Below are 20253 nucleotides of genomic sequence, written 5' to 3' on the forward strand. Positions count from 1 at the left end.
TGTTGAGGGGTAATTGGTGCTCCAAGAGTTGTGAGAATGGGGGTTGGGGGGGGGGGGGTTCTGCTGACCTTGAAACAGCAGACTCTCAAGCTCATTGCAACACCTCACCCTAACCCCCCCAGCCAAGCGCTCAGAACCTCAAAACTTCCATGGTCAGTGCATGCACAGATAAAAGACTTCAGACACATGCTCAAGTTGAAGCCTGGCTTTCACAAAGACCTGTGCATGGACAAAGGCTAGTGGCATGGATAAATTTCAGGACAGAACACATCCTTGGGATGCATGACCTAGGACGTGGGACAAATGGCCAACTTATGGGATAATTCTGGAAAGTCTGGGATGGTTGGTCACCCTAGCGTGGTGTATGTACTTACCTAAGGCATGCTTTTGTTGTGTTGACTATTTAAAGTGAAATTTACCATTTTATTTGAAGTCTCGTTTGCTTATTGGTTCTAATTCATGATAAATTGAAAGCTACAAAAGATGGGATCCCATTGACAATTTCTTTATCTGTGGCTCATTCAGTAAATTTGATTATTTTGGTCCCTACAGGGATTAGAACAATATCTTTGCTGTCAGATATTTGAAATAAGGTAAAATAGTCTTGAAGTTAAAATTTGGAATAATAGCAAAACCATCTGCAGTTCCTTTCATGGATATTAGAGTAACATTGTTAATCTATTGTTATCCTACTTCACAATTTGAAAGGCAATGGTGGTAAATGCCCAAATTCATCACCCAAGCTTCAATACTTTCAAGTCAATGGTTGAATTATATCAGCCCTCTGGAGATAGGCTGGGAGGTGGGAAAAACAACATTGGAATGTACAGAGTAGTATAGAAATCATAGAAACCCATACAGTGCAGGAAGAGGCCATTTGGCCCATCGAGTCTGCACTGAGCACAATCCCACCCAGGCCCTACCCCCATATCCCTACATATCCACTAATCCCTCTAACCTATGCATCTCAGGACACTAAGGGACAATTTTAGCATGGCCAATCAACCTAACCCGCACATCTTTGGACTGTGAGAGGAAACCCACACTGACATGTGGAGAATGTGCAAACTCCACACAGTGACACAAGCTGGGAATTGAATCAGGTCCCTGGAGCTGTGAAGCAGAGTGCCAACCACTATGATACCATGACGTCCAAAGTCTTCCTGTCATCATGTGATTATGCCACCAGCAGGAAAGTGATGGGCAGCCTGCCTGTTCAGAGTCCAATTGAAACACTTAATTAATTATTAAATTAAATTAAAGTGCCTTTTGTGCCTCCTTGGCATTTTACCAGTGGCCCGAGGGGCCCTCCACCTGGGCAGACCTGCAAGTAGACCCTTGTCAGGACAGAGGGAGAGGGCATTCAACAATGCCATCTATCCTGAGTAACCATGCACACCCCACCCCTTACTGAGGTCTGCCTGATAGGCCCCTGGCATCTCCAGCCCTGACTGTGAGGGCACCTGTCCAATCAACGTATCCTCGTTCTACATGCAGCCCCAAAATTGGCCACCAGTCATGGTGGCACTGGTGAGCTGTTGCATTCTGATTGGAGAGGAGGGATGGGGGGAGGAGATAGGTTGGCTGCCAAGTATATTGGGGAATTAAGTGGCTGCTACCAGCAAAAAGTGGCCCCAGATCCTGTTGCTCACTGGAGGGCCAATCCTTCCCCACCCCAAACCCCCATCATTGCGATTGGCTATCTGCCACCTCTTTAATATTTCATCTCCAGGTAAGAGAAGATTTAGCAACTTACCATGCTCATCGAGAAGGATATTGTCAGGCTTGATGTCCCTAAAACAGAAAAATAGAAACAGAGTTCATCACTAACAGAAATAAATCTTCTCAATTATATTGCTCCATTACAGAGGTGGCGCTCCCAGCTCCATAATGGAAGTGGTATTGCTTTGTATTTATTTGTTCATGGAGTGCGGACATCACTGGCTGGGCCAGCATTTATCACCCATCCCCAATTGCCCTTGAGAAGGTGGTGGGAAGCTGCCTTTTTGAACCGCAGCAATCCATATGGTGTAGGTGTGCCCAATGTGCTGTTAGGAAGGGAAAATCGAATCATAAAGTTCAAAAGGAGGCCATGTGGCTCAGCGAGTCTGCACCAACTCTCTGACCGAGCATCTTACCCAGTGCCACCCCTCGCTCTATCCCCGTAACCCCATTAATTATAGAATCCCCACAGTGCAGAAGGAGGCCATTGGGCCCATCAAGCTTGCACCCACAACAATCCCAACCAGGCCCTACGCCCATAACCCCATGTATTTACCCTGACACTAAGGGGCAATTTAGCACAGCCAATTAACCTAACCCGCACATCTTGGGCTGTCAAGAAAATTGGAGCAAATGGAGGAAACCCACACAGACATGAGGAGAATGTGCAAACTCCACACAGAGAGTCCCCAAGACCAGAATCGAACCTGGAGGCACCAGTGCTAACTATCTTGTCACTGCGCCGTCCCATGGAGGGGAGATGTGAGGGAGGCCACAGTTAAAGTCAGAAGTGCGGTAATGGGTCAAATGTGATGGAGGTATGGAGAGTTTTTATAATAATTCAAAATGGATGTTGTAGCAAAAATGCCCAACATCTGATGTGGGGCATCCCATCCTTTTTGCCCAGTCCTCCATTTTATCAATACACCCTTATATTGAAAAGCTGTCCTCACCCATCTGTCCAATTGAAGAAAATAATACCCATCAGCATGCTCATATTTTAAAATATAATTGCAGCCACAAAAATATATTTCTATTCACAAAACCTGCCGTGGCAAAGAGCTGCCAAAGTGACGTAGAACAACTGAAGTTGTTGATTCAAATTAAAGGAACTCCGTATCAATTATTCTTGCAATAGTTATTTTTCCTCTGGTGATAGCATATCCTCAGAATATTGGGCTACTTCTCATGTGCTCATTTACATTCCACTATAGGAGCTTCACCTGCCTGTGCTGCACATTTTCCTGTTCCTTCTCACTCCTCACCCACAACACCCCACCCCTGCCAACTTAGCCACCCCATCTCCCCCAACCATGTAAGGATCTACATGACCCAAGGGTTTAGTGATCAGGTTTTTTGCCAATCCCAACTTTCAGGACAGGATTTTCCACCTGCGCTCGTCCCAAGGCTGCCCGACGTCAATGGACATTTGCGCGGTCCATTCCCACCTGCTATGATTCCCATGGAAAATTCCACCCCAAAGGAACCAGAGTTAACAATGAGAAAGTGCCTTTATGTTTCAGTTCCAGACAGCTTTCATAGCAACATGGAATCCTACAGTGCAGAAGGAGGCCATTCGGCCCATCGAGTCTGCACTGACCACAATCCTATCCAGGCCCTACCCCCCTTACACCACACATTTACCGTAGCTAATCCCCCTGACACCAAGGGGCAATTCAGCATGGCCAATCCAGCTAACCTGTACATCTTTGGACTGAGAGGGGAAATGGGAGCATCCGGATGAAACCCAGGCAGCTACAGGAAGAATGTGCAAACTTCACACAGACGGTCACCGGAGTTTGGAATTGAACTCAGATCCCCAGCTGGCACTGTGAGGCAGCAGTGCTAACCACCGTGCCACTGGGGGGAAACTACAGCACCCAGAGGAAACCCACACAAACATGGGGAGAATGCGCAGACTCCACACAGACAGTGACCCAAGCCAGGAATCGAACCGGGGTCCCTTGTGCTGTGAGGCAGCAGTGCGAACCATTGTGTCACCGTGTTGCCCCACAGTTTCCTTTCTGCAGTTTCTTGAAAATGGTGCTCATTGTAAAAAAAATGTTTCTGATAACACACCCATCTTTAAACAATTCAGGGGGAAAAGCAGGCATGATCTATAAGGCATCCAGCAGTAGATCGCATTGCCCACACGAATAATATAAAATGTGCAGCTCTATTTCTTCGCCATGCTTAGTTTGTGAACTAACAAAGGTATATTAAATGTATTTGACATTGCAGGCCACAAAGGCACTTTGTAAACCCACAGGTAATGCCTGTCAAAACCATTTTTAGTTACACATGTAATTCGCCATACATCTTTGTCAGTTCAAATATTTGGTAGGACAGTATAGCCTTTCCACTGAGGGCTATTTTTGAGCACCGGGATACACCAGATTTTCTTTTAGTGAACATCTGCTGTAGACAGAATAAACACATTGTGACTTGCACTCCCTGGAGATATTAAACAGCAGAGTTATGACTGTTTGTGCATGTATGCTCAAGAGTGAAGCATCAAATGGATTTAGGAGTTGTTTCAAAACGATTACCCCTGTTAAATATATACATTGCCGTGTGAGCCACGAATTATCCCCTTTTATCTGCGAAAATGGACTCGCCAACTGCACGTGGCATCTGCCTATTTGGATCCGTCGGAGTTTATTCAAATCTGTCAGCTGTCAGGAGATACGCGCATTAAACAAAATAGCATCTTCAATTTCATTTATTGCCAATCTCCAAGACTGACTGGGAGTGCAGCGAGGCAGCTCTTCTGCTGGTTTAATCTCAGGAACGCTGATCCTACCTGAGTTATCAAGGTCAACCTCATCTGAACAAGGTGGGCTAGCTCCTGGCGTTATGTCTGTCATTGGGAGTTCAACGGTTTCGGAACAGGCTGCTACATAATGTAAATGCCCGTGGCCGCTGAAAACAGCAGGGATCCAAAGAGAGTTGAGTCCGGAAACTACAGATCATTAAAATGTCAAGAACAAAAAAAAGAATCAGAAAGCCTAATGGAATACTAGCCTTTAGTTCTAGAGGAGTAAAATAAGGGTTAGAAGCAATGCTACAGCTGTACAACTCCTTGGTTAGACCATATCTGGAGTACTGAACACCAGAACTTATGAAGCATATACAGGCCTTGGAAAGAATACAGCACACATTTAGTGCAAGGGTCAAATTGAATGGAGAGATTGCACAAATTAGGGTTTCACTCCCTTAATTTAGAATATTAAGGGGCTACTTAATGGTAGTTCTATGATATTAAGGGGATTGATAGACTTGAGAAAGAGGGATATTGGGCAGAATTCAATCCCAGCAATAGGGATCTCCACACCCATTGGGAATCTGTAGGAGCACCATGTTGCTTCTATGAGGGGAGTGGGGGAAGGGGTTGCAGATCACAGAATCCTACAGTGCAGAAGAGGCCCTTTGGCCCATTAAGTCTGCACCGACACAGATCACAAAGGTGGGTTTCAGAGGCCCTTTCCCAATGCTGGGCCCCTCACTTAGGCACTGTGTGCCACTGTGGGAACCTGAGGCTGCAAGTAAACACAGTCCATTTTTACTGGGTGGCCTTCAGGAACCAAAGGAGAACCTTGCATGTCCTTTCAAAAAAAAATTCATCCTTGTGATATGTGCATCACTGGTTAGGCCAACATTTACAGTCCAATGTTAGTTGCCCTTGAGAAGGTGGGGGGATGAGCTGCAACCTTGAATTGCTGCAGTCCATGTGGTGTAGGTACACCCACAGTGCTGTTAGGGAGTGTTTCTAGGATTTTGACCCAGCAACAGCAAAGAAACGGTGATATATTTTCAAGTCAGGATGGTGTGTGGCTTGACAGAGAACTTTGAGGGGGTGGTGTTCCCAGGTATCTGCTGTCCTTCTCCTTCTGGATGCTAAATTCTGGTGGGCTCAGGGTTAACTGATTTTAAGTGACTCATTTACGAGCTCAATTGGCATCCCAGTCCCATTCGGAGGGATGCCCACATCCAGCCCTTCTCTGTCCTCCACAACAGCGAAGAAAGATTTCCCACTGCCATGAATAAGACATGGATACTCCTACATGGGTACTTCTCCTGGGTCTCATGCCCCTCACCCTGACACCATCATGCCCACCCTAGCATGTTGCTCTAAAGTCATCCCACAAATTTCTGCTGGTTGGGAGTCTAGGAACAGGAAGCATAGCCAAAAAAAGAACAAAATTAGACCTTTTAAGAGTGAAGTACTTTTGCGTGAATCTTTTGGAACACTTCCACAAAACAAAATTTATTGCAGGTTAATTATTAATTTTAAAATTGAGTTTGGTAGATTTCTGTGAAGATTTTTTTCTTATTCATTCAGGGGATGTGGGCGTCGCTGGTTGAGCCAGCATTTATTGTCCATCCCTAACTGCCCTTGAACTGAGTGGCATTTAAAAATCAACTACATTGCTCCGAAGTCATGTATAGATCAGACCAGGTAAGGACGGCAGATTTCCTTCATGAAAGGACATTAAAGTTTAAAGTTGATTTATTAATGTCACAAGTAGGCTTACGTTAACACTGCAATGAAGTTACTGTGAAAATTTAGGGTGGCACTATAGCACTGAGCTTCACAGTGCCAGGGACCCAGATCTGATTCCCAGCTTAGGTCATTGTCTTTGTGGAGTTTACACATTCTTCCTGTGTTTGCATGGGTTTCCTCCAGATGCTCTGGTTTCCTCCCACATTCCAAAGATGTGCGGGTTGGGCAGATTGGCCATGTTAAATTGCCCATTAGTGTCATGGGACTAGCTAGGGTAAATGCATGGGGTTATGGGGATAGGGTCTGAGTGGGATTGTGGTCAGTGCAGACTTGATGGGCCGAATGGCCTCCTTCTGCACTGTAGGATTCTATGAACTCTAATCCCCTAGTTGCCACACTCTGATCCCTGTTCAGGTACACTGAGGGAGAATTTAGCATGGCCAATGCATCTAATCAGCATGTCTTTTGGACAAACCAGATGGGTTTTTATGACAATCAACAATGGTTTCATGGTCATCATTCGACTTTTAATTCCAGATTTTATTTTGAATTCAAGTTTCACCATCTGCCGTGGTGGGATTCGAACCCAGGTCCCCACAACATTAGCCTCGTTCGCTGGATTACTGTTCCAGTGACAGTACCGCAATGCCATCATCACCATCAAACTTATTAAGTGATTTGGGGCAAGGTTAGCTCTTAGATCAGATATGATCTCATTGAATGGTGGAAGCGGCTCACTTCCACTTCCTGTTTTCTCATTTGAAAGTTGACCGTGAGGGGTCTCCCTGCCATTCTGGCCAGTAGTTGTAAGCATCATTAAACAGATTCTCTGGTAACTGTCACATTACTGCTTGTGAAACTGGGCTGTCACCTTTCCTATATTACAACTTTTTGAAAGTAAATCCTTAGCTGTAAAGCGCTTCAGGATGTCCTGAGCTCACCACAGGCATTGTAAAAATGTATTTCTTATGATATTTCTTTTTAAAAGAAGGGAAATGATGATGGAAAATGGAAAAAATGATGGAAAGTGATGAGGAACGTGAAGGAGGAGGAAAGGTTCCCCAAGTTGATGGAGAAATCAAGTAAGCAGTTGGTAGGGCAGTTTGTAGAAAATAATCGCCAGGTGGAGATACCGAGGCCAGAATTTTGCCTGCCATGGAATTGGAGTGGGCAAGGGGCAGACGATGGAAATGTCCGTTGACCTCAGGCAGGGATTTTATGGTTTCGGGATGAGCGAGGCCATAAAATCCTACCCCAAGGTTGGGATTTTCCGGCTGCACTCACCCCAAAACCGGAAAATCCCAGCCGAGGTGAACGGACCTTTGCACGGTCCTGTCCCGCCCGTTACGATTCCCATGGTGGATAGGACGGGAAAAGTTCCCCAAAAAGTGTCACCATCCTTAATCCACCTTACTCTCAAAGACAGAATATCACTATAATCATTCGCAATTATAGAGACCATGTGTCTTGTTCAGTTGCAATTTAATAAACATTCTGCGGGGGAAATGTAGGAGAGGGGATGATTGTTGATCTCGTAGGAAAGTCCAAGTGGGCAGTGAGGTGGGTGGAAGAGGCAGAAAATAAATGAGGTTGGTCCTCTGTCAATACATATTAGCAGAATCTTGTTTGTCACAAAGTGTGCCAAGTGTCAGAGTAATAATTCCATTTGTCAAGTACGCTGAATGAGCTCAGTATAATTTGTAAGTTGTTTGCACTGAGGATATAAGTTTCTATTTTCCTAAAGGAGACAGGGCTGTCTGCAGTCTGGATGGTTGAAATTGGATCATAATTCATGATTAAGATTCAAATTCAGTTTGGAGATTATCCTGAGTTGACACTGTGGTAATAATGGAAGGCAATAAGCCAAGGGGTTTTGCACGTTCCTTACTTAAAGCTGCATTATTAAATTACCAAACAGCTACTTTGCAAATTAAAGTTGGTAAAACCACAAGTTATACAAGAGCCTTTTGATCCTTAAGGAAAATAATTTAAGTGAAATGCAGAAGCCTGGAATTTATTTTGAATATGGCGAAAAGTAAAACATGCTGGATACAATATTAATCCAAATTTTTGTCTTTAATTATTAATAATGTTAAGTCTGCTTTCAGTTTTGTTGTTTCTACCTGACTCTTTCCATTGGTGTTCAAACCGTTTGCATGGAATGACTGGTATTGAATCTGGGTCTCTGGCACTGTGAGGCAGCAGTGCTAACCACTGTGCCACCTTGCTGCTGAGGACTGAGGCCTGGATATTTTCCTGGTCTTGAGTCTCCCAGTTGAAAAGCAAGATTAGACCAAAGATAATTTCAGTCACAGCAATTTGATCAGATTGGCTCCAATGATAAAATCCAACAGCAGTTATGCAAGTTGGACAACGGGAACAAAATCAACCAGCAAATCCGATTCAAGTGGCTGGCAGTTGACAAAATAAAAATGGAACCATCGAAATTTCAGACTAATCGGATAATAATCATTTCTGAATGATTTAATCTTCTTGGGTGTTTAATTCCTAACTTTACAGTATAACAAAGAGTGGAATTTTCCCATCCCGCGCCCATCATAGGAATCGTAACAGGTGAGACACGGAACGTGCAAAGGTCTGTTGACCTTGGAAGGGATTTTCCGGACTCGGGGTGAGCGCGGCTGGAAAATCTTGCCCAAAGACATGTTCTTCCAGATGACAATTTGCACTGCTCATAGTACATTCAAATGAATTATTATTTGACTCGGGTAATGAAAATTAAATAAACTTTAAGGCATTTTATTGACTTTACATCAATAATAGTTAAGCAATGTAGTGGCAATAATTGAAGCTTGACTGAACAAAAAGGAGGACTTGGAATTTAATATTCCTGGCTACAATGTATTCAGAAAAAAGAAAAGAATTAAGCAGCAGTACTGATCAAAGAAGTTATTGTAGCACTAGAAAGGGGTGAAGGTTCAAAGACATATTTAGTTTGAAATAAGGAATAACAGAGAAACTATTATGATATTGGGCGTAAACTATAGGCCACCAAATTGTGGGAAAGAAATAGGAGAGCAATTTGCAGCCAAGTAATAGAAAGATGCACTCTAACTATAAATAATAATACTGGGCTACTTAGAATCATAGAATTCCTCCAGAAAGAGGCCACTTGGCCCATCAAGTCTGCATCGACCACAATCCCATCCAGGCCCTCTTCCCATAACCCCACATATTTACCCTGCTAATCCCCCTGACGTTAGGGTCAATTTAGCATGGCCAATCAACCTAACCCACATATCTTGGGACCATGGGAGGAAACCAGAGCACCTGGAGGAAACCCATGCAGACATGGGAAGAATGTGCAAACTCCACACGGACAATCAGTTGAGGACAGAATTGGTGCTGTGAGGCAGCTATACTAACAACTATGCCACCGTGCTGCACTTTCAATTATTCTAGACTTGGATGGGAACAAGGTAAATGACAAAAAGGGGGAAGAAACTCCTGAAATGTGTAAAGGACCATTTGGCTTCCAGAAATGAGGAAGGAAGCAGCACTGCATCTAGTTCTGTGGAATGAAGTTGGGTGAATGGGGCTTGTTTCAGTGAGGGGGCATTTAGGCAACAGTGATCACAATATAATCACGGTTGACAAAAGTAATGGAGAATAACTCAAATATGTCAGAGAAGAGAGGGTCATGTCAGTGACTTGAAATGGAATGTGGACCAGGTTGATTGAAATTAAAAATTGGTAGGCAGGAGGTCTCCAAAGAAAAGATGTTTCAGGAACAGAGTAAATACATTTCCATAACTGGGAAAGGAAGGGCATCAAAAGCTAGAACTCCCTGGAAGGCTGAAGATAAATGGTTTAAACTAAAACAGAAAAGGGAGATTTATGAAAAATTTAATATTGCTATAATAGATTAAAGAACCAAGCTTGGTCCATCTTGCCTCCTAACATTTTACCTTTCCCACATCCTTCTCTTCCTAAATCTTCCTCATTCCCATCATTATAACTCCCTCTGTATGACCTACTTAATTCCTGTAACTATCCCCCCTCCTTCCTCCCTTAACTCTACACCCACACATTCTCATTCTCAGTCGTTCACCCAATGGCAAAATCATGAAGAGGATAAAGTTCCTCTCACATTCAACCAGTTTGCTTTGATATGTTTACTTCCAAAATTCAAATCTTTCTTTATAAAGAACAAACAACCAAACTAGAAACAAAAACAGCTTGACTGCCTTTCCCTACTCTCTTTCACCATCTCTTTGGAGTCCACCTCTTACTGTCTGATTGGGGTCAGCAGTCGGAATCTCTGTCTCACTGGTGTACACGATTAGCATTGACCTTTTTTGGCAGCGGAATGCAGATGAGATTAAATGTTAGCTTCAATATCTATTTGAAAATTGAAGAAAGCATATGTTCAAAGCTTAAATTTCTCTCTCCCTCCCATGTCCTGTCTCTGTCTTTGCGTCCCGTACCCTGATGACACTTTCTGAAAATTCAGAGACACAGAAAAGCCACAATAAGAGTGTTTTCAAAACACTGTCACTTTTCTCTTCCATGCATAAATACCCATTTAATTTTTCAGGTTTCAGATGTCCAATTGCTCTTTCAAGGTTATTACAAAGAAGGTTCCTGGGTGGAAAGTGTACGTAAATAACTGAATATCTATTGATGTAACCAACTGGAGGCATTATTGCATATTAGAGAACTTAGATAAAATGCCTTTGCTTTGATAACACAATCCAGATCCTCACAATCATAGAACCATAGGCTTCCTATTGTACAGAAACAGGCTATTTGGCCCATCAAGCCTGCACCTACTCTCTGCAAGAGCACCACCTAGACAACACCATCGTCACAATTATGAGGTTAAGACTATTATTTTTCTTTGAACTGTAGCTTTAAATTTAGAGTCAATGAAAGGGATCGTGTGACATGTTTTGAAGTCTGCCAGGCAGCAAGCCTGGATGGTTTGACTATTAGAGTTCAACACAAAGCTTAGATTGTTTTAATGAGACGAGGGCATTGTGAACGAGTTGGGATCAAGGATAGTTAATTAACATTTCAATATGGATGAAAGGTCAATGTGTTTCACATTGCCATAAGAGAAAGGGAAGAGGAAGCCATTTTTGAGATCAGGTTACAGGCTTCCCAAACAATTAATTAAAGTCTGTGTAGGCAGCGGAAGAAGAATCAATTCAATTTTGTGATCTATCACAGGTGGATGTAGGAGGGAGACAGTCTCTAGTCAAAGAGGCACTTCTTGTCAAAGAGATACATCCCACAGCCTTCTCTGGACTCCAGTGGAAAGAAGAATTATCAGGACAGATTTAACCTCTGGTGGTGGTTTTAAGAAATGCTCTGAAAGCTGAAGAAAGTACTTGGAGGTGGTCACTTGAAGTTACCTCCCAGCAAAATGGAGATACAGGAACACGTTGGAATCTGGACGCAATTGAAGACCTTTTGATTTGGGGTTGCAGTTCCATGGACAGTGTGCTGTGTGGTAAGTATAAAAGGGGAAGCTTCCATTCAGTAGTTTAAAGTTAAAATTGCCTCCAAAAAGAAAATAATGTTTAGTTAATAGGGGTCTTAGTCATTTGTTACAGTAAAAGTTTTAAAACTTAAATCTTGCCATGCCATTCTTTCAGCCAGTCACTGGAAGTTTGAGTGTCTGCTTTTAAAACTGATCATTCTCTACGGAGATGTTATAACAGCAGGGTGGAAATTGGTCCTCCTTGTGCGTGTTTTCTTAATGGAGACAGCAGATGAAGCATCAATTTAATGACTCGTCTGAAGCGAGAACCTTCAACATTGCGACGCAGCAATAGTGTCAGTCTGGATTATGGCCTGAGGTCTCTGGAGAAGACTCGAACTTACAAAATTCTGACACAGGAGTGAGTATCCTACCACTGAGCTGATGTGTAAAAGATTACAGTGGAAAGTCCTCTTCTGAGATGATGGCTAATGCACATAGTTATGCCAGCATTGTAGGAGCTTTATCTGATCTTGGAATACTTGCTGCTTACAGGAACATGTTCCATTTCTTGGATCAATCTTAATGAACACAAAAATCCACTTTAAGAAATTGAGAGGCTAAAATTGATGTGTTTCCAGTCATATTTGGCACACATTTTAATTGGCATTCAGGGGATATATATTTTATAATACTGAATACATTTGCTTTTATTTAACTGTAATTATCATTTACTGAGAGTTCCAGGAACTGCAAAATACTCATAAAATTTTCCTAGAAAATAGTTCCGCAGACTGAACACAGATGTCAAAGTCGTGCAAGACATTGAAATCCATAATAGGAGGGATTACTATTTAAAGGGCAAAAAGCTGCAGCATGCTACGGTGCAGAGGGACCTGGGGGTCCTTGTGCATGAGTCGCAAAAACCCAGTCTGCAGGTGCAGCAGGTGATCAAGAAGACGAATGGGATGCTGGCCTTTATAGCGAGGGGGATAGAATATAAAAGCAGGGAGCTCTTGCTGCAACTGTACAGGGAACTGGTGAGGCTGCAGCTGGAGTACTGTGTGCAGTTTTGGTCGCCGCACTTGCGCAAGGATATTTTGGCCTTGGAGGGAGTGCAGAGGAGGTTCACTAGGCTGATACTGGAGTTGAGGGGGTTGAGGGACATGGAGTTGGGGGTAGGGTGTTAGCGTGGATAGAGGATTGGTTGTCAAATAGGAGGCAGAGAGTGGGGGTCAACGGGTGCTATTCGGATTGGCGGATGGTGACTAGTGGAGTGCCCCAGGGGTCGGTGCTGGGGCCTCAGCTTTTTACCATTTATATAGATGATCTGGAGGAGGGAACCGAGTGTAGGGTGTCGAAATTTGCTGATGACACCAAGATTGGGGGAACGGCAAATTGTGCGGAGGGTGTGGAGAGTCTGCAGAAGGATCTAGATAGGCTGGGCGAATGGGCCAGGAAATGGCAAATGGAATTTAATGCTGGCAAGTGTGAGGTGGTCCACTTTGGTAGGAAGAATGGTAGGAAGGACTCTTACTTACGGGGCGAAAAACTGCAGCAGGCGACGGTGCAGAGGGACCTCGGGGTCCTTGTGCATGAGTCACAAAAACCCAGCTTGCAGGTGCAGCAGGTGGTCAGGAAGGCGAATGGGATGCTGGTCTTCATAGCGAGGGGGATTGAATATAAAAGTAGGTAGGTCTTGCTGCAGCTGTATAGGGCATTGGTGAGGCCGCAGCTGGAGTACTGTGTGCAGTTTTGGGCGCCGCACCTGCGCAAAGATATTTTGGCCTTGGAGGGAGTGCAGAGGAGGTTTACTAGGCTGATACCGAAGTTGAAGGGGTTGAGCTATGAGGAGAGGCTGAATAAACTGGGCTTGTACTCGTTAGAGTTTAGAAGAATGAGGGGAGATCTCATTGAGACGTATAAGATGATGAATGGGATGGATAGGATAGAGGTGGAGAGACTCTTCCCGCTCAAAAAAGATAGTAGGACTAAGGGGCACAGCCTCAAGATAAAAGGGGGGCGGTTTAGAACGGAGTTGAGGAGGAACTTCTTCACTCAAAGGGTGGTGAATCTCTGGAATTCTCTGCCCGTTGAAGTGGTGGAGGCTGCCTCGCTAAATAATTTTAAGACGCGGGTTGATGGGTTTTTGATAAGAGAGGGGATTAAGGGTTATGGGGAGAGGGCGGGAAAGTGGAACTGAGCAGCGACAGATCAGCCATGATCTTATTGAATGGCGGGGCAGGCTCGAAGGGCTAGATGGCCTACTCCTGCTCCTATTTCTTATGTTCTTATGAACTACGAAGAGAGACTAAATAGACTGGGTCTGTACTTGTTGGAGTTTAGAAGGATGAGGGGGGATCTTATAGAGACGTATAAGATAATGAAGGGGATGGATAGGGTAGAGGTGGAGAGATTCTTCCCACTCAGAAAGGACAGCAGGACTAGAGGGCACAGCCTCAAGATAAGGGGGGTGCAGTTTAGAACGGAGTTGAGGAGGAACTTCTTCACTCAAAGGGTGGTGAATCTCTGGAATTCTCTGCCCGTTGAAGTGGTGGAGGCTACCTCGCTAAATATATTTAAGTCACGGATGGATAGGTTTTTGGTAGGCAAGGGGATTAAGGGTTATAGGGAGAAAGCGGGAAAGTGGAACTGAGCCACTTCAGATCAGCCATGACCTTATTGAGTGGCGGGGCAGGCTCGAAGGGCTGGATGGCCTACTCCTGCTCCTACTTCTTATGTTCTTATGAGACGAGGGCATTGTGAACGAGTTGGGATCATTCTCATATCAACCTCATAATTGTGACGATGGTGTTGTCTAGGTGGTGCTCTTGCAGAGAGTAGGTGCAGACTTGATGGGCCAAATAGCTTGTTTCTGCACAATAGGAATCCTGTGGTTCTATGATTGTGTTATCAAAGCAAAGGCATTTTATCTAAGTTCTCTAATATGCAATAATGCCTCCAATTGGTTACATCAATAGATATTCAGTTATTTATGCACACTTTCCACCCAGGAACCTTCTTTGTAATAACCTTGAAAGAGCAATTGGACATCTGAAACCAGAAAAATTAAATGGGAATTTGTGTGTGGAAGAGAAAAGTGACAGTGTTCTGAAAACAGTTTTATTGTGGCTTTTCTGCGTCTCTGAATTTCAGAAAGTGTCTTCAGGTACGGGACACAAAGACAGAGACAGGACGTGGGAGGGAGAGAGAAATTTAAGCTTTGAACACGTGCTTTCTTTAACTTTCAAATAGATATTGAAGCTAACATTTAATCTCATCTGTATTCCGCTGCCAGAAAAGGTCAATGCTAATCGTGTACACCAGTGAGACAGAGATTCCGACTGCTAACCCCAATCAGACAGTAAGAAGTGGACTCTAAAGAGATGGTGAAAGAGAGTAGGGAAAGGCAGTCAAGCTGTTTTCCTTAGCTGACAGAAGAAGCAGAAAATGGCAAACAATTCAGTGAGTGGTTGAATTTTTTGGACGCATTTGATTTCCCTTTTGCTACTCTCATTCCAGCCCAGGCTGTTTATAAAATTCCAAGCGTGATACCAAAAGGAAAATAAACCACACTCATATTTTCAGGCCCTCAAGCCATCACAGCAATAAAGTACCACAGAAGCGTGGCCATTGAAGCACTGCAGAAAATTGGAGCAGCCAATTGGTGCACAGAAAGATCCCACAAGCAGCAGTAAAGTAAATGATCAGGTTATCTATTTTAGTGGCATGAGTGGAGGGAAAAGGATTGAACAGTGCAGCAGGAGGGCTTCCCTGCTCTTCTTTGAATAACACTTTGGAATATGAAAGTCAGGCAGAGCTGTGGTTTCCCTTGAAAGACTGTGGGATAGGCCATCTTGATAGCTGTCAACACAGTGGTCCTGTTGTGTCATCACTGTGGTTGTGGCAGTTTCCCCCATTCCTACCATTGCTGAGATTGACAGCCTACTTCAGTCAGGCCATTAGCCCATTTATGAACACGAAGAGAATCGTAGAATCCTATAGTGTAGGAGGCCGCCATTCAGCCCCTCGAGTCTGCACCAACCACAATCCCACCCAGGTCCTATCCTCATAATCCCATGCATTTTCCCTAGCTAGTCCCCTGACACTAAGGGGCAATTTAGCATGGCCAATCCACCTAACCTGCACACCTTTGGACTGTGGGAGGAAAGTGGAGGTCCCAGAAGAAACGCACGCAAGCACAGGGAGAATGCGCAAACTCTACACAGACAGCGACCCAAGCTGGGAATCGAACCTGGGTCCTGGCGCTGCGAGGCAGCAGTGCTAATGATTGTGCCACCGTGCTGCCTGCAAATAGAACTCCTCCTATTGAGAAAGCCTATTGTCATTTTTAGGACAGGATTGGGAAGAGTGTGCTGCTATTGCTCCGCCCAGTATCTGCTGGCACTTCAGCCAGTGAGGAACCAACCCCCACCATTGCAACTTTTAATAACAATTTATATAATGAAACAACATCGAAGTACTTAGGCTGTCTCCTGACTTACTTACTTAGACTTCCCATGAGTGGCACATGAGGCGGACAAAGCCTTTGCTTATATCTGTTTCTGTGGCTCGTTTGCTTCTGGAACTGTCACTAACCTATCATCTGATGCCATAGCTTGATCACCCTGCATCAAACATGGCTGACCAGTTGTCTCTTCTGTTCCCATTGCCTGCCCTAAGATTTTGGAAGGATTTACAAATTGATGATCATCCCATTTGGCCACCTTATCAGCACACCTCCCATAGTCATCAAGCCTAGAGCAGGATTCGAACATAGAGCATCTGGCTCAGAGGTCGGGACACTACCCACTGCACCACAAGACCTCCGTTGTCTCCTGAATTGGTCTTTAAGCTTACTCATGCCTTTTCTAATTTTAAAGTTTCACCACTGATAGCCAGTAAGCAGAACAATCCTCAATTTGCCGGATCAATGATACCACGCACAGAAGTTCCACCAAAATTTATGTTATATTCTGCATCAACCTTGATTTTGTATCTGCCTCCATCCAACTGTGAAAAGCAATCAAAATCAAATGCATAAGACATCCGTATTCCCAAACAACATCCACCTCAAACAAAGTCAAATCCACAGAATCCCTACAGTGCAGAAGGTGCCCTATTCAGCCCATTGACTCTACACCAACTCTACAAAAGAACATCTTATCCAGGCTTTCTCCCTCTGCCCTATTCCCATCATCCGTGCATTTACCATGGCTAATCCACTCAATCTACACATCTTTGGACAGTAAGGAGAAACTTAGCACGGCCAACCCACCTAACTTGCAGCTCTTTGGATTGTGGGAGGAAACCGGAGCGCCCAGAGGAAACCCACACAGACACGAGGAGAATGTGCAAGTTCCACACGTACTGCTGCTTCATAGCACCAGGAACCCAAGACTGGAATTGAACCCACTGGGTCAGCAGTGCTAACCATTGTACCAGCCTATAATTATCCTCTATAAGAATCAGTTTGTGCCTGGCTTAGTGAAGGTACTTAAACTGCCTTCACTAAGATTTTTGCGCTAGTTTGGCTGTAATACTTTAAAAGTGGCCTCTACTGATAGCTGGCTTGCAGTTAGACAAGTTGGCAATTATACCTGGTTCTCACTTTGATTCTGCTGACTGTATATTGGTCATACTGCTTGACTCAAAAATTAGTGCCTGTATGCCTCCACTCATCTTTAGTCATCTCGGTTAACTACCTCCTGATGATACGTGACTGACATCTGATCTTATCTAGATGTCTGCTAATCTCATTACTGGGAAAATGTTGCATTTCATCAGATCCTTTGAATGTTGGCTACTGTTGTGCCAGGCATAGACACTTCCCCTGTTGCTGGGTAGATTACATCCTATCAAACCCTTTATTAATTCTATATCCTGCTGTTACCAGGCAAATCCATGACACTCCTTCATTAATAATTCACTGTAAGCCCATTGCAAGTTTTCTCAATAAATAAATAAAACTGTCCTTACATCGTATTTATGCCAAAACTCCAAATAAATTCGAGACCTTTATATTGTAGATATACAAACAGAATTCTCTGCTTTCCCAGGTTCAAGAATAGAGTCAGTAGACAATACAGGACAATAGAAATATCAGCAAATGTTGTCTAATTTATAACTAAGTTGCTCCAGATCTCCAGTAATTCATCTCTTCCTAGAATGCTTCGATGGTCACTTTGTAGTACAGAACTTGAGTGTTGCTGAAAAAAGAGACATGCCGTTGAAGCTTTTGTCTTGCACTCATCAGGATATACACAGAAATACCAATTTTCAAAGGGAGCAATAATTTATACTGCATGAGGAAAAAGGTCTTGATTGGTTGGCCACACGGCTCTGATTGGTGAAGGCATTGCCTTGGAGAATGCACTGGTGAGATTGCCAATCAACCAGCACCCTTTCCTCAAAGTATATTTTGTCACATTCTTGCATTTGTCCTGATACGCGCAAGATGTAAAGTTTTGACAGCGTGTCTCTTTTCAACAATAATCTGCAAATTCTCCCAGTCACTTCTTGGCAACACATCAGTTGTAAATCCTTTATGACATGCATTTATGAAAAATCAGAATTCATGAATAGCTTTATCTATAAATCAATGGTTTTGTCTAGGAAACATCAAGAAGGTATTTTCAAAGTTGTGTGATATTATGAACTTATATCTCCAGTGTCAAATCATAGCTATCAAACACATAAGCAATCACAAAAAACTATATACAACCTTTTACTTCACATTTCAATATAGACTTTTGAAGTACAAATTAAATCTTTATTTACTCATCCATTCTTTCACCATTTTGTTTGTAAATATGAAATGTATGAGCAGTGCACTTTGCAAGAAACTTAACCTCTTTCAATTTGTCAGATGCAAGTCTTAAATAGAAAAAAAGACAACGGCTTATTTAAACTTTTGAAAAGTGAAATGGAAACTTAGCTCATTGATAATGCTGAGCACCATCCATCCACATCAAAGACAATATACTCTTGGTACTTGCCAAAGAAAACCCGTTGTTATCAACATGTGTGACCTTTGCATTCTGCTTTTTATTCTGTCCTTGCTCTTTACTTTTCCCCAGGTGGCTTTTTAACAATCCCTGTTAATTAGGAACAAGGTTGCAAGGTTTTTCTGTTTAAATCAGCAGGCTGTATGGTTGACCTGGATATTGCTCGGCTTATTTCCTGGAAGCAACCTGTGGCTGCAGTTATTTTACAACACTGTGCAGGGGGAACATCCTGATTCAGATAGCAAAATTGTCAGGTAAAAGAGACAGTGCTCCAGTCTCAAACCATAGCGTCAGACAATGGTTACGTGCATTGAGTAGAAGCCATTCAGCCTGTCATGGTCTTGTCAGTTCACTGCAAGAGGAATTCAGCAAGCTCCACTCTTTCTCCCTCGTGATACGGTGGTATAGTGGTTAGCACTACTGCCTCACACCACCAGCAACCCGGGTTCAATTCCAGCCTCGGATCACTGTGTGTGTGGAGTTTGCACATTCTCCCTGTGTCTGTGTGGGTTTTCTCCGGGTGCTTCGATTTCCGTCCGAAGATGTGCAGGTTATGCTGATTGGCCATGCTAAGTTGACCCTAGCGACAGGAGGATTAGCAGGGTAAATATGTGGGGTTACGGGAATAGGGCCTGGGTAGGATTGTGGTTGGTGCTGACTCAATGGGCCGAATAGCCTCCTCCTGCCCTGCAGGGATTCTACAGTTAATTTTTCTCCAGCTCCAATTTCCTTTAGATTCCAATAATCAATCATGCCTCCAACTCACTCTCAGGGCAATGCATTCCAGATCCTAACTTCGCTGTGAAAAATATTTGTCATGTCTATCTTGGTTCTTTTGTCAATTATGTTAAACCAGCACTCTGTGGTTCTTGACTTTTCTGCCAATGGGAATAGTTTCTTTCCTTCCATGGGAATAGGGCCTCAGCGGAATTGTGGTTTGTGCAGACTCAGTAAGTCAATGGCTTCCTTCTGCACTGTAGGGATTCTATGATTCTACTCTGCTTAGACTGCTCATGATTTTGAATATTTCTACCTAATCTGTGCTCAACCAACTCTTCCCCATGAAGAACAATCCCAGCTTCTCCAATCTATCCACAAAACTGATGCCCCTTGTAGACTGAGTGGTCACGTGATGACACCACAGCCCGGCTACAATGGGGTCATGTGTCGGGAGTGCGACTGCTGTCCCCTGGATCGTGGCAAGGGTGCAAGCACAAAATAGCAAGTGAATAAATCTTTTGAGATGAGTCCTTGTCATCAGTATTTCAGGAACCTAACACATTTACGTGCTGTCAAAAGCTAAGTCCCTCATCTCTGAGCCCACACTCGTGAATAATTTCTGCACTTTCTCCAAAGACTCCCGCCAGTAAGAATGGCCAGAGAATGCTGGCCATAAACGGGAAAAGGATGACTTCAAGGAAAAACATAAAAGGAGACAGAAATCGTGGCCGCGATTGTCCCATTACAACCCACAACTTTTCCAGCAGGTCTAGTATCCCCAGCCTTGCACTGGGATTCGCGCATGTGCCGGGAACGCATGCGCATCTCCCAGAGCCGGTGAACAATCATCGTTC

The 20253-nt window shown here is 43.8% G+C and overlaps 1 protein-coding gene across 1 annotated transcript in view; it reads right to left on the reverse strand.

Moving 5' to 3' along the window:
* Positions 1-20253, reverse strand: part of LOC145350693 (serine/threonine-protein kinase 32B-like) — a 250846-nt gene that overhangs the window by 60767 nt on the left and 169826 nt on the right. The window contains exon 5 of the mRNA XM_080199906.1: positions 1757-1794. Coding sequence (XP_080056032.1) covers positions 1757-1794 — 38 coding nt within the window. The remainder of the gene's footprint in view (positions 1-1756; positions 1795-20253) is intronic.

This window comes from Carcharhinus amblyrhynchos, chromosome 1 (genome assembly GCF_965287045.1).
Source record: "Carcharhinus amblyrhynchos chromosome 1, sCarAmb.v2.hapA, whole genome shotgun sequence".
In the NCBI taxonomy this organism is placed as follows: Eukaryota; Metazoa; Chordata; class Chondrichthyes; order Carcharhiniformes; family Carcharhinidae; genus Carcharhinus; species Carcharhinus amblyrhynchos.